The 15,888-nt window shown below is 34.8% G+C and overlaps 1 protein-coding gene across 4 annotated transcripts; it reads right to left on the bottom strand.

Annotated features, from left to right (window-relative positions):
* Nucleotides 1–6,501: 6,501 nt before the first annotated feature.
* LOC122020056 (polypyrimidine tract-binding protein homolog 1-like) lies at nt 6,502–15,851 on the bottom strand. Of its 4 annotated transcripts, XM_042577783.1 has the most exons (11): nt 13,986–14,151; nt 13,736–13,793; nt 13,599–13,631; nt 13,156–13,218; nt 13,008–13,081; nt 12,836–12,931; nt 10,100–10,157; nt 9,921–10,025; nt 9,762–9,843; nt 7,413–7,525; nt 6,502–7,105 (listed from the first exon to the last, which is right to left on the bottom strand). In XM_042577783.1, exons 1-11 carry the CDS (start codon nt 14,009–14,011, stop codon nt 6,758–6,760), a joined length of 1,056 nt encoding a protein of 351 aa, XP_042433717.1. In that variant the 5' UTR covers nt 14,012–14,151; the 3' UTR covers nt 6,502–6,757. The 4 variants fall into 4 exon arrangements, with proteins under 4 accessions (XP_042433717.1, XP_042433714.1, XP_042433715.1 ...); XM_042577780.1 differs by lacking the exons at nt 13,599–13,631; nt 13,736–13,793 and adding an exon at nt 15,455–15,851 and having other exon boundaries at nt 13,986–14,195; XM_042577781.1 differs by lacking the exons at nt 13,599–13,631; nt 13,736–13,793 and adding an exon at nt 14,426–14,520 and having other exon boundaries at nt 13,986–14,195.
* Between the last annotated feature and the right edge of the window lie 37 nt (nt 15,852–15,888).

Genomic DNA, 15,888 nt, shown 5'->3' on the forward strand with positions numbered 1-15,888 from the left:
CGAGCCGAGCGAATAGGCCGCTCGGCTAACCACTGTTCCCTCGCCACGATTCCGGCCGAGCGGACACCTCCGCTCGGCCATTCTGTCCTCGGCCGAGCGGACACCTCCGCTCGGCCACTCGGCTCCGGTTCTTCTGCTTTGGCGTCGGAAACCCAAACCTTTGGCTGGGTAATCTCTGGCTCCGCTCGGACGGGACCCCATCTGTGGGTCCCCCATTCTTACCGCCGGATCACTTGATCCTGTCCGAGCCTGGGTCAATGGACGCTGGGGATGTGGCGCTCCCTGCTGTATCCTCGAATGCTCCGGCGAACCTGCAACAAAACTGAGCCGGGAGGGGGATGTCCCGGCGACGGCCCTCCGATGCTCAAGTCAGGCGAAGGAATAAGAAAGCGGCTGAGAAAATGGAGACTTGTCTACCTTTGGTTGAAGAAATGGAGGCCTTATATAGACCTCTCGAAGGAGCCTGGGCACACCAATCGAAGCGATCACCTGCTTTCGACCATGCCTAGGTGTGGGCCTGTCAGAAGGGCATCCATAAGACCATACTGCTACTGTATCAACCTGTCCGTGACGTGATGGTGGGGCCTTTAATAGTGTCATCTTGCGTACAGTCTAATCATCATGCCTTTGCTGACATATCATATCCCGAGCCGAGCGAATAGGCCGCTCGGCTAACCACTGTTCCCTCGCCACGATTCCGGCCGAGCGGACACCTCCGCTCGGCCATTCTGTCCTCGGCCGAGCGGACACCTCCGCTCAGCCACTCGGCTCCGGTTCTTCTGCTTTGGCGTCGGAAACCCAAACCTTTGGCTGGGTAATCTCTGGCTTCGCTCGGACAGGACCCCATCTGTGGGTCCCCCATTCTTACCGCCGGATCATACACGTTTCATTAAATTTATATTATATATACATATTTATATTAGTCATTAATTTGATATGGAATCAAATCTCCCATATGTATATATATATGCACGTATATAATTTCACATTGAAGATATATCCATATCTTCAATTAAAACCTTCCTATACATCACATATATAAGGTGATATATTTAATTTGTATTATAGTTCTTAATACTAAATCATTAATTTGATTTTTGAATCAAATTATATATTTTCATATATTAATTTCATATATATAAATATCCATGTATACATCACATATACATGGTAATATATTTAATTCATATTATAATTTCTTAATACTAAATCATTAATTTGATATTGAATCAAATTATATACTTCCATATAGATATATATATATAATGTATTCATAATAATTAACATATTATAGTTTTCTAAATGTATACGTTTCATTATTTATGCTATATACCTTATATTTCCTATATTATTTATATGGATCAAATTTTCTATATATATATATCCATGATTATATAAATTTTTATATGAAAACTAAGTTGTCAATATAATTTTATATGAATAACCATGTATTTAATATATAATTCATATATTATAATTTTATATGAATAACCATGTATTTAATATATAATTCATATATTATAATATTAAAATTTCTTAATTTTCTTTACACTATACACGTTACCTAAATTGATCTTATATATCTATACATTTTTATTTTATTATATATATTTTATATTATACTTAATATATCCGATTATTTTCTTAATTTGATTAATCCAAATTCCATAATTAAAGGTTAACTTGATTAATCTTATCTAACTCATCTATTTAAATTTATAAATTCTTAATTAAATAACTTCAAATTCTAATTAAATTATAACTTAATTCAATAAATCTCGTTAATTAATTAAGTGGTTTTGGACACTACATATTTTTTTTTATGGATGGATAAAAGTTCTGTATCATTTTTTATGCATTCAATCCTCAACATTATTTTGATTTCTAATTTTTGTAATCTTCGTTATTATAATTCCAAGTAAACTATATTTTTAGCCTAGATTTACTCATCATCAGTGTATCTTATTTGTTGACAAATGGATAATGTTCATTGATTAAACTTAACTCATGTTTAAACTTTAAAGTTTCCTTGTAAAATAATGACTAATGGCAAAGAATCATGTTTAAGTTCCCCAATATTTTCATATAGTATGATTCTCGAACTTTTAAGGAGGTATGAATTTCTGAATAGAAGTTTATCATATTTACAACACTGAACCTGTAATTGAAGTAAAATCAAGATACTACTTTATTCGTATTTTCTTTTTAGATGACATCATGATAGTATAAAATGCATTGTTGGGTTGAAGGTGAATTTAAAATGTAAAAATCTTGAGCAACAACTTTAAAATTCTTAGTTAGCCGATATCGAATTATTCAATTGTGAGCAATATAGCCAATAGGACTTTAAATCTGATTGGTAAAATTATTCATAGTTATTATGGGTTAGTATAGTGACCATATCTTATGCTTCAAGTAGTTTTAAATTGAACTACTGGAGAATTCATGTTTATTTCAATTGATCTTCTAGAGTATTCAAGTTTACTTTAAAATGAATTGTTGGAGACTTCAAGTTAATCTTATTACTTTATGGTTCCCCAATTATAGCTGTGATTCATCAACCAAAATTTTAACTATAAAAAGAAGTAATTTACACTCGTTTAAGTCCGACACAATAGAAATTCAACCTAATATAAGCCATGAGGAAAATTACAATGAAAGAAGCTCCCTAAAATCTAATGTAAGTGATCATCATATTCATCTTATATTGTTCTTTGCTTAGTCTGTTGTCCGAAACTGAGACAATTGCCTGAAAATAACCAATATTGGAGTTAACCTGAGACAGTTGATTGAATTTATTAATAAATATTTAGTTTTAAAATGTTAAAACATGAGTGAACCTGAGATAGTTGTGCTGACAAAAGTGGTGGAAATTAAGTTTCAGCCATACTCAAACCTTCAACATAGCTACCAAGTGTTTGCATATGATTTGTAAGCTAAAATAATAAAATATAGTCCTAGATAGTGATAATATAATTATTTTAGTTTAACATATTAAAATAGTCCTTAACTTGATTGATCATCCAGTGACATTCTATATTGAGCATGCTGGATATACTTTCATAATACTCTTCTATACCCTGTTATATATAAAAAAGAATGATTTAATTCTACATGCCTTTTCAAATCTAACGACAAAAAATAAATTCAAATATACAACACTTTAGTAAGGATGAAACCTTAACCATTGTTGAAGTTTGGTTGGTTTTTCTAGTTGCTTTCCTTTTCTTTGAAATATTATCTAAGTCACCTTTCAACCTCTTACTTGAAACCGTTTTCTTCTTCATTTTAATTCCTTGGACTCCAAGAGAGTTTCCTTCGCCAATTTTGAACTCTCTTTCATTCAAAAGCCTTGTTGTGCCATCTGGATATTGAACCAACTAACCAGCTGCTTGGCTCACCATTGAGTACTGGACAGTTGGTTCATTAACTTGTAACTTCTCTCATCCACCATCTTAAACACACTCAACAAACCATCTTTAACAAACTTGTAAGTGTCTTCCCTCTCGGTTGCCTTGGTAATCAATTGAACATATAACTCACACAATTCTTTATATCACATATTGTGAAGTATTTTTGGATCCAAACTACCTTTGTTCGCAATAGAATCATTAACTCCAAAGTATCTATCTTTTACTTTTTGTGTCCACCTTTTCAATATATATTCACTTGGGATCTTCATGATATTTTTCATCATAAATATTTTCAAAATATGAGAACATAAAATTCTAATAAATTTATATTTTCTACGGCTACAGCTACACTTAATTTTTTCACACGGTAAATCAAGTGTAACTATACGATGATAACTCTTTTTTGTGAGAAGTAACTTTATATTTTGAATGGATCCAACATCCTCATAAATTTTTATACTAGAATCATGAGATTTGTACCACTCTTGTTCAAAACACTTGTATGCCTCAAGAGTATGAATACAACTTGCATACTTTAAAATTTCAATTGGATACAATAAACGTGGAACACTTGAATTTGATCTAAAATTAACTTTTAACTCCTCATATCGATGATCATCAAGTAATCTTTAGAAGTGATTGAAAAAGTCTAAAAATTTGTGTTGATAAATGATGTACATTTTTACAATGCTATTCATGCTCTCATTTCTTTGAGTTGTAGTCATATTTGCATAAAACATTTGTCATTCATATACTAAAGCTCATTTTCCTTTATGTGAAACAGACATCTGAATCAATCATTGTCTTCAAGTGGATACTTGGTCAATATCATGTTCCAAGCTGAAATAAAATCTCCCTTTTCATCAAAATCATATATACACGAGGTAAAATTTTTAGCAAACTCTTTGAACTGAAAAAGACTCCACTCAAATGTATTACGATATTTTGATAAATGTGTCAAATACATAAATGATGATGTGTTTTAGGCCATCTGGAAGCTAAAACTTTTGTCATTGCTGCATCTTGATCTGTAAGAATAGTTGTTGATTTTTTTTCTCACACATAGCTCTCGTAAATGTATCAAACAACCACTCAAATGTCAAAGAGGTTTCATCATATAATAAAGTTGCACAAAAAATTATGGATTGCTTATGATGATTAACACCTATAAACAATGAAATTGAACGACTTTCATTATTCTTCTTGTAGGTTGTGTCAAATCAAACAACATCTTCAAAACTGCCATAATCAGCTCTCATCTTAGCATCAGACCAAAAAATATTAGTTATCAAATCATCTCCATCAACTTGAATAACATTAAAAAAATTAGGATTATCGAACTACATTTTTTACAAATATTCTAATACACTTCTTGTATCCCAACTCTCATATTTCTTGTTCTTTTGGATCACAAGTAATTTTTGTAATTTCAAAAATAAAACTTAAATTCTCCCTCTCATCTACTTGTTTCACCATAAGATCATGAGATACTTTTGGAGGATTCTTACATCACTTGCCATCTCAATTTGTATTACTACAGAAGAAAATATATTCCTATGGCATATGTAGAGATGAGTTTTGTTTAGACTTGAAAGATATTAATTATGTTTTTAACAAATTGTACCATACTAAACTTGTCATTTTTTTCGACAACTAACCTTTATTTTAGCCTCACAACCAAATCTTGTTTCAGGACGAATTGATTTCACATAAATATCTCATGTGTCCTTTCCCCTTTTACCTTGTACACTACAATAAAAAATCCTGTCAACTAATTTACTTGATTTATCATTGTGGCCTTTTGTCCTTATATCAAATCCAACTTGTTTAGCATATTTCAAATAAAATTCATAGACATCCTCTTCTGTCTTAAATTTCATATCCATTTTTTGCATCAATTCTTCTGTGATAAATAGATGAAAACTCTTTATATCTTTTTCATTGTTCAAACCTTTAAAATCAATCAAATAATACAAACAAATCCAATCAACAATGTAAATATTCAATCAAACCAAATAAAATTTGAGCTATATAAAGTTCAATATAGTCCCAATATGATTCTTATTACCTTTATCATCCCAACGATCTTCGTTTGCTTCAACATCCCAATGGTACATTTGCATTAAAATCCTAACGGTCTTCGTTTGCGATTGCAGCAAATAACAAAAAAACCAACAAACTCATATGAAAAATGTTACATTTTGAAAACCTAAATCCAGAATCATTTCCCATCATAGTTTTGTCGTATAGCAAGTAAACCACACACACACAAACAATGCAGCATTTGACAACATTAACCTCGTCATCGTTAAGTGAAATCAGCCTTTTAGGGCACCTTTAAGATTCTGGAGCTAGAGTTGACGGAGCTGGAGCTAGAGTCGACGAAGCAGGAGTTGTTGGAGTCGACGAAGCAAGAGTTGCTGGAGTCGATGAAGGGAGGGGATGAGCAATTAACAGAGGGAGGAGATTCGAACTGGGAGGAAAGCTCATAGAGCATTGAAGTTGTTCTGGAAGGGAGGAAAAAATTAAGAAATTTTATCAAAAATTAAAAGAGGTTTTATTTATTTTTTTATTGTCATTTAGCTAATGAAACAGGGGAACAAAGAGATATTGGGACAGAAAATCCCAACTCAGTCGGTTCACCCGCTCAGTTGTGCACCCTCTCAGTCATCCAGTGATCAATTATATCTATGATATTACTTTTCTAATTAATTAATTTAATTATCGATTTTAAAAATCCGATCAGAATGAATAGATATAATAAATAAAACTAGAACTGTAGAATATAGAATTCAATCCACAGCCAATCCATTATCATCCTTAATAGTAACTAAAAGTCTTTTGGAACAATAATTTTGTAGACGTCATGTTCTTTAAGTTTGTCACTTTTTTTCACTTACGATTTTGACCAAAATCTATGGGGTTGAATGCTGGTCTCTTCGGCTTCTTTACCGACACTCATTGGAAAAACTCAAGAATTAAGAATTCAACAAATTCTAAGTTTGATTCTTGAGTTTTTCCAATGAGTTTGTCGTTGAAGAGTGACATTCTATTTGCATCAATGACAACGACTCCACACCATTTAAACTTTAGAGAAAAAAACTCCTTATCTGAGTTGTTGTGACACTTCCAATTACCGGTGCTTCGGTACATATAAACAACAAGAAGTTGTGTTTTACAGAACATTTGAAACATGGAAGACAGTTGAAGCCATTTGCATCAGTACAGAGCACCAAAAAATGAGTTGCACAAGCTCTATATTATGGGCAGATGCACTAATTCATGATCAATCATTTAAGCGGAGCAAGGCAGACGAAAACAAGTGTCAGATAACAGGTAGTCGACTAGAAATACCTAGGAGGTTGTCCGACGTACGGTGCACCACCAGCAGGCCTTGGGTGCATTCCATATTTAGCTACCTGCTGTGAAGCTTGAAGATAGCCAGCAGAAGTTGTCGGGAGAGCAGATGAAGTATGATATGGGGCGCCAGGTGGGACAAAAGGTTGGCCTTGGAATGCTCCACCGGGTGATGCAAAAGCAGGCAACTGTCCCAGCCCCACTGGAGCTGCTGCTTGCACGCCAACTTGAGGGTTTGCTTGCCAACTAGCGGGAGCAGCCGGCACAGATGAAGCTTGATTGGAGAGGATTCCAGTGTCAGTAATCGTGTAATCTCTGCTCTTGTCGCTATATGCCTGAAGACGGTATTAATGCACATGAAACACAAGAAAGTTACTTCTCGACGTCATTTATGTTTTCAGTTTCTTGCTTAAGTCCTGTGTTTCTTTTTTTTTTTTCTGAATTCAAAACCAGTTGCCAAAACAATTGTTCCAATTCTTTCTATATGTTCAGTCATCATGCATATTATTATATCGTTGCTGATTCAAGGCCTGTTATTTATCATTCATTTCTAAATGGAAAGAAAAAACCCAAATAAAGCATAATGGAATTTTCCTCAGTTATTCTACTTGGGCATATAGCCAACAAATTCCAGATTTGTACCTTTACATTGAGGTCAGTGTGACGAGAGTATGAGAGATGAAGCTTACAATAGCCACCATCATAAATGCAATGCCCCTCAAGAGCCTCTTTGGCAACTGCTGCTGTGGTCATGTCTAACGAGAAAAAAAAAAATCAAAATCTTCCAGCGGCCACATTAATTGATCAGGAAAGTTAACAGATTTTTTTTTTTTAAAGAAAATCTACCACAGTGAATACACTCAATTGATGGCATCAGCACTAGATCACAACTTCAAATAGATTATAATGAACAAATGATTGTAGACATTGCTACAACAATAGCTAACCAACTAGATAAACTCCATGGATCCATAAGCCGGAACAAACTGTGTATAAGTTAATGCCCAAGTGAATATATCATTTGTTTAGGTGGGAAACCAAGAGAATTCAATTGCAATATTAATATTTGCTAAACTTGCAATAAGAGATTAACTAGTAAAAGAAAGGGGCAAGTGAAAATATCAGAAGATAAAAAAGATTTTACAGACAATTACCAAGAACAATCCATCTCTGCCCTTCCATGGTGTCTTACAGAAATGAAGCAACATTAGACCCTTAAAGTGGGAAAACATTCCGTGAGTTATTATTAACAAGAGGCGCCTATTAGAAGGTATGAATTGGACTCAATCTTATCTTTGAATCATCCAATATGTGACTAAACCCAATACAAATAGCTCCATCAACCTTAGAATTCTAACACCTGTTCAAGTTGAGCCATAGATACTTTTTATGTCCATTTTGTTACATAAACTAGAAAAGGTCTTACACAAAAGGTCACGGAGGTGATTATTGGAGATCCATATTGGGATCGTGCAACAAAAGGGAAAAGCACTCATCCTCATCTTAGAGTTGACTCTGGTAGGGGTTGCCCCTAGGATGAAAGAGAACAAGTTCTAATCAGAGAAGAGATAGAGGAAGATTTCATAATAGACACAAAACATTTTGCGAGATAGAGGGTCAGAAGAGGGTGAGTAAATTTGAAGGGAAGATAAACATTATAGTACAAGTCTACTTGATGTTGCAGATTGAAAAAATAACCTTTCTCCAAAAGAATAGGCATTGTCTAGGTCCACGCCGACTATGAAGACAATGAAGGATATGTTAGGAGGTGATGGAAAGAAGACAATAGCTTGCAATCTGCTAAATGGGAGAGGAGAAAATATATTTGGTGGTGAAACAGCAAAGAGGTGAGTGAGTCTGCATTGTTAGTAGAATCACTAAAAAACTACTAGAAGAAGGTTCTGAACTTGAGGTGAAGTTTGAGCACAGGAAAAGGCAACAACGCGGACCAAGTGCATCCAAGAACTCAGTGTTGCTTCATGTGTTAGTTGTTGAGAAGCTGTGATGAGCATATCTAGAGGAGGGAGAGAGAGAGAGAGAGAGAGAGAGAGAGACAAATGATCATTGTTGATCTCATAGATTCCACTGTGATCTGACAAAGGGGATTTGTCAGATAAGGAAGACAAAGTGGCTAGGGAGATCATTGACTGGAAATAGTTGTTTATCTGCTGAGTTGAACAATAAAGCAAGGATGGGATCTAGTGGAGATTCACTAAGGAGAATCAGCGATGAAGGATACTTTAACCTTGAGAAAGTCTGACTTTCCACAGTAGGGCAGAAGAAGTGACTCTAGAGAGCAGATATGGTACTCTGGAGGTGGATTGAAGATCTCACAGAGGAGATCTAGGACTCCTGACACTGAAGAGCTGAGGCACACCAACAGATCTAGTACTCGCAGTAGCAAAAAGAGGATTGAAGATCTCACATAAGGCGGCTAGGTAACTAGACACCGGCAAGCTTACAAGATAAACCAGCTAAGCATTTTATTTTTTAAAAGTTTATTTTGGTAGATCCTTTGATGTGGGAGAATAAGTTAATAAAGGAAATTTTTGATTTGGTGATTATTTAGTTTGAGAATAGGGAATATGTTCTATATTTAATAGTCCTTTTAGGCCTAAAGGATTATTTTTTTCCTACAATATTTTAATTTATTCCCATTTTTTCCTCTTAGTTACAATATTTTAGATATTCAAGCTTATTTTTATCATCTTTTGTTTCCAACATCTGATTCTAACAAGAAAATCACGTTTGGATTTGTTACAACTTCTATATTACAGGAAGTCTAGCTAAATAAAAAGGAGCAAGGGAGTGGAGAAATGGAGAGCTATGGACATTAAAAGCTTCATTAGCAAATTAGGAACATCATACTTTACTTGAAAGCCCAATTCGATACACATCCTAAATTAATAAAACAGTAGATATACATAGAATGCCAATTGAAAGGAAATAACAGAAATGAATAAAAAAATATAATAGGCAAAAAGAACCTACCAGGGTATTGGATTAAAGCTTGAGTTCCACCATTCTTCTCAAATATTGCAATTTTCTGGACAGTTCCAAATGCTGAGAACACCTAAATCAATCAAAGAATAATTAGGAACTACAATGTATGCCAACATGTAACACATGGGCATAGAAGAAATATCTCACTGTGTGAAGAACATCAACTGTGACAGCGTATTGCATATTCTCTATGGAAGCAAGTAGTACATTGCTCTCAGGCTCCTTTATTTTTCCATCAGGACCAATTGTAGGCTGAAGAAAAATCCTTGGTGTCAATATCATTAACTAGAACAATAAAACAAAGAATCTGCAATGAGAAAACAAACCTGTAAAGTACCCTCAATTGCTGAAGGATTAACAGGAAGGTAAGGATTAGTGTAATCCCTGCATGACATCATACATTACCATAGTGCACACTTGAAATTAGCAAATGAAAAAATTAATAATAATAATAACAACAAACATTACTAAAATAAGACTGGAACGAATGAAACATTGATGCCCTTCCATAAAGATGTTAAGGAATCATTTTGCAAACTAATGTTGCACAGATAGAAAAATTACAGTTAATTATGAAAAGGCAACAGCTAGGTACTGAGATAAATTCTACCAAGCATTACCAGTTCCTGACAAAGGAGTTTATATGGCTGGGTTATCAAAGAATATCACAGCTGAATTATTTCTATTGAAAAAACCATTCTAATTCTTTAAAAAATTATTATAAGCCTGCAATTGCATGTATGTGAAGAACACAGCACCTTTGCTTAGATTTGAGGCTTACCTACATCTCACGTCTCAACTGCAAATCTTACACGTAGACCCTTTTTACTCATGTGGACATAAACAAATTTAAAAGAGAGGCACAGGTTACGAGGCAATCCATTCCTTCCCCTCTGATTACTTGGACAAAAATCACAAAGGAAAGGGCTCAATTAAGGTTCAACAAAATGGAAGTTACCGATGTGCGCTTCTGCAAAAACATAGAAGCAACAATGGAACGAAGTGAAAAAAACAAAATGGCCAAAAAAACCCTTATGTACAATTGCTCTCTTTATGCTCTTTTGATAGTGCCATCGCGAGCTCAAGGTGTGGCACCAATGCAAGTTCGTGTTTGCTAACTTAAAGGTCGGGCAAAGATTGGGTGAAGACAGCAGTGCCAAAGGTGGGGTGAACACCACATCAGAGGTCAATTCAAGGTGTGGTGCCAGTGTAAGCTTAGTCCAATACATCTAAGGTCATAATTGAGGTCAAGCAGCCACAACAATAGAGGTATAAACAGCCTTAGCATTGTTTACTTGCCATAAACTGTTAGAAACTAAACAGCATTCTTAATTTGTCATGAATTGTACCATGCCAAGCAGAATAGAATAATTACTAAACAGCCAAACCATTTGTATTCATCAACTATTGAAATCTCATATATCTTAAATACTGGTAAATATGGAATATGAAGACACTTATTTTTACAGCATTCAAAGCTCTCTCAACTATTTGTCGCGACTAGGGTTATAAAATAGATCCAAAAATAAATTATCCACAACTTAGTTCATGATGAAGCAACAGAGTATAACCCAAAGAAAGTATACTGCTCAAGTCCCTTGAGTTACATGACCTAAAATAGGATATTACATCCCTTTGTATGACCATTGAAAAAATAAGGATGTACTATGCAAAGCAAATAAACTTATCTTAACTGAATTTATAATGGTTGTCAAAATTGAGGTATTGGTATAAGATATTCTAAAAAATAAAAACCTATCAGGTCAGAAGGATCAATGTGATCATAACTAGTAAGGAAAAATTCAGCATAAATTAAAACACTTCTTAAAAAATAAAAATATATAAATAAATTTGTTTAACATATGAGAGAGAAAAAAAAAAGATATTCAAAAAACTAAAAATGATGCCTCCAGTATTTCACAATCTACAGGAATCATTGAAGTAAACTTTTTCAAAGAATATTAAATATGTTTAGTTATCTAATAATAACAAAATGATAATTTGTTAACTAAAATTAATAGTTAATCTACATTATTCATTACCTAATTAGTCATTGGTAATGAACTGCATATAAACACATTTTTACCACTATTCTTGTCATTATCTAATACCAAATATAAACTACATATAATATGCATTTGATTATTACTTACTAATACAGAAAATGAGTGACATACATTGAATGAGAGCATTACTTCCTGTAGCATCCTAATGAGATCAACTATCTAATTCCATCTTCTATTAGAACTAGTTTCTATACATGTCACCCCCGGAGCTATGGTGCACTGGAAGGGCGCCCAGTCGTCACTCAGACACCTATGGTTCGATTCTCAACTACGGCGCATTTGCAGGGATTTTTCATCCAAATGGGAAACGCAACTAAGGGATGTTGGGCTTCTGGGCCGTTCGCTGTAAGCACTTCCCGATTTACTCTGGCGGCCGGTGGGATACTTCCGTAGGGCCGGGGTGGTAAATCATTTTTTTTTGTTTCTATATATGTCAATAAATATCACAGTTAACAACTAGAAGTTGGGCTTCAATTGACATGAGTGAAACAAGAAAAACCATAGGTGCAATATATATATCTCGATTTCTCTAACTTTCCTCTTAGTGCTCGAAAGGATAAGCCACAAGAAAGGAATCTTCTTGTTTAGATTAGTTCTCAACAATACCAGCTAAGACACGACTCAATCAATAGCATTGAAATTGTATTGACATAGGTGGCACCAAGACATTTTCTCATGCCAACATAGTATTAGTGTTCATTCATGGCTAGAACGATCGATACAATTCGGACACTTGAAATTAGGAAAGTAATATCACATTTCTGTATACATTGTAGGATGTGAAATTGTTGAATAGAAAAATGATAAAATTATTTCACTTGACTGAAATTAGTTAAAAATATAAGCAAGGTGAATTATTCGCCAGTGAGATATAGCTGCTAAAAACTTTGAGAACAAGAAACTTGAACACAGAAAAGTTCAAGGTTAACTTAGAATTAAAAAAAAAACAAATGGAGCTTGGTATCGTGTTAAGCAAGGCCGATTGCATGTACAAACCTGCTGCGATGAGACTGAAATTTGATATTTAAATCTGTATGAGCTGAAAAAGTAATTCGGAGGTGGCAAGATGTAACATGCTCTGGAAGCAGGTACCTGAAAATCATGCATATGCCCAATGAGCGGAAAACAAATTGATTCTTCCCAAAGAAGTCACAAGAATAAAAGCAACCTTGGAATGCTTCTCCCGTCCAATGCATTTCTAGCTTCTGAAGCAGTTGCGGTGTCAGTATACTGAATTAAAGCCTAAAAAAAGAAATGCAGACAACTAAACTGAGTGAAAGTCCCAAACTCAATTTAAAAGTTGGCAAATAAAGAACCTGAAAACCAGCTGCCTTCTCAAACGTAGCAATTTTGTGGACAAAACCAAAAGCAGAAAAGACCTAAAAAGGGAGAAACATCAGTAATATTGGCAGTAAAGAGTAATTAATTTTAACAACAAATAACATAAGGTGCCACAAAGACCAATGATGTAATATCATTTATGTACAGATTACTCCTGTAAGACAAGTACCATAATGTGAGCAATTTTTTCCTTAATGTACATAATGAATGGAGGCTATGTTTTTTCACTGCTTCCAGTAAGCAGATCAAATATAGGAGAGCAGTTAACAAACAGAATTATCCTAAAGCAGAAAACTAAATAGATAATATTTCTGGAAAAAGAATTTGGATATCTGACAACAAATGAAGCATGCCAGTTAAAGGAATCATAAAATAGCTTTGAATAGGAAATTAAGATCCTAGAGAATGGGAGTATAACCTCTAAAAACGCCTTCAAACAAGTTGATATAACCTACAACTTAATGATGGTGAAAAATAACAGTTAGCAATGACATTCATTCATAAGATTCAGAATCTCACAACAGAATAGGCAAAAGGTGAGAGAGCAAAACAAACATGGTATGTCTCCGAAAGCAGATGCTGATAACGGGATATACTCCGTGTTAACATGGACCTGCTAACCCATTCAGAGTATGTTACAAAAAGTCGAAAGAATTTAAACAAGACTAATTTGATATACAGGTATTACATCAGAAATCCGCCACAACTCAACTTTAAGACAATTTAAATGCTTAAAGCAAAAATGATCCATGTGAATGTAATAGGAAAATTATATAAAGATGAATGCCACTGTCAAATAACTTACCAAATGAATAACATCAATACTGACATCACCAGCTTCAACTCCTTCTATGGTAACAAGCAAAACATTGCCGGCAACCTCTCCGGTGGCCTTATTATTCACAATTTCTTGCCTGTTTGAATATTGGATGTAAACTGTTTTGCCACGAACTTGTGCAGGCTCAGATGAGGAAGCATAGTACGAAATCATAGAGATAGCCTGATTAAGGTCCACCTGTAGGTATAAAAAAAAGTTCAGAATATTCTGTTTCAAAAAATTGAGAAATCAATAGAAAATGTCATCTAGCAAAGGCAAACAAATTCTCAGAAACAAAGAAAAACCTCACTAGAATGAAATATTTAAAGCTTCCTACTAAGAGCCAGGAAAAATCAGTAAAATAAACAAGCCTTTAAAAAGGGAAACAATTTCCAAATCAGATGCTTTTAAGATGGAAATTGACTCACTAATCATAACAAGAACGGAAAGCTCTTGATTGAACAGAACTCAAAGTATCAACCAGATTTCCCAGATGGTCTTAGTAAACATCAACCAGATTGGCCTAATGATAAAAAAAGTTAGATTAATAAAATTATCAAGCACAATTAGAAAAACAATATGTCCATTCAAGCTGTTTAAATACCACAGAGTGAAGTATGAGAGATTTTGATCCCAATTACCAGGCAAATACATTCATTGAAAGCAAATTCCCACCATAGAATTCTCAAATAGCAATCAATGAAACATCTAGAGGTGACAAAGGCCATGAGCCCAGCCTGGCCTGGGTCATGCTCGGAACAATGGGCAATCAGACCTATTTTCAGTAGTGCTTGGCTAGCTCATGTGCCAAAGGGCCAGGTCAGGCTGACCCGACACTTTTTCCCTAAATCTCCTAGAAGAGCCCTTCTCTTGTTTTAGAAGAAATTAACTACAAGAGGAATTTTGGGCATCTTATTATTAAAATAATCCTAAGTGGAGTCAGCGATATGGATCCTCCTACGCCATTGAGCTTGATCCTCTAAATAGAGAGATAATGTAAAAAATTATTTATGTACTCGTTGAGAACACCCCAGTATGCTAGGATCCTCTAGTCCATACAAAAGAGTGCAAATTGCAAGGAAATCATTAACAAATGATGCAATGATCTCAATAATGTGGTAAATCACCATAATCAAGTATACCACTAAGATCTGAAAACTTGATCACTTTCCCACATTGTCCTTACAAGTTGTTGGAAACAATCATTATCTGATAGAACTCTTTCTATCATATGCTCTCCAGGAATAAAGCATCGAAAACAAAATTTTCATTTCCCTGACAGATCTAAAATCGATACTGTTGTGATCCAATGCAACCTAAATGATATTCCAATCAAAGGTCGGAAAAGCGGTAAAAACCATCTTAGAAACACAAAAGAAGGATTCCAGCAACCATCCGAGAATAAAGATACACGATCACGAAGAATATCAAAAATAACAAAGACAATAAAAACTTACAAATTCAACAAAAGCCTGATTGCGGTTGGCCCCCACGTTACATTTAGTGTTGACGATTTTACCGAACGGCTTGCAGAGTTCGATCAGCTCCTCCTCCGTACATTCCCAGGGAAGATTCCGTAGGTGAAGCACTTTGGACGGCGTCTGCGTATACCGAAACTGCGGCTGCCCCGACGAAGAAGCCATCTCCAGGTTAGGGTTTCCGCAAGCTCTTCCCTGATCCCTATACGCGACGACCAATTACCGAATCGAGACGATCAAGATCGAATCCAGAACGAGGCAAAAACAAAATCTCCAAATAGGGTTGCTTGCGATCAAATCCAAGGAGTTTTCGGGGAGAAGTATCGAAAGGCTCTGGATTCGACTTACGAAGTGAGATAGGGATTTAGAACTCGACCGAATACATCGAATACGAGCGTCCTTATGTTTAGCAA

The sequence above is a fragment of the Zingiber officinale genome, chromosome 9A (assembly GCF_018446385.1).
Source record: "Zingiber officinale cultivar Zhangliang chromosome 9A, Zo_v1.1, whole genome shotgun sequence".
Taxonomy (NCBI): domain Eukaryota; kingdom Viridiplantae; phylum Streptophyta; class Magnoliopsida; order Zingiberales; family Zingiberaceae; genus Zingiber; species Zingiber officinale.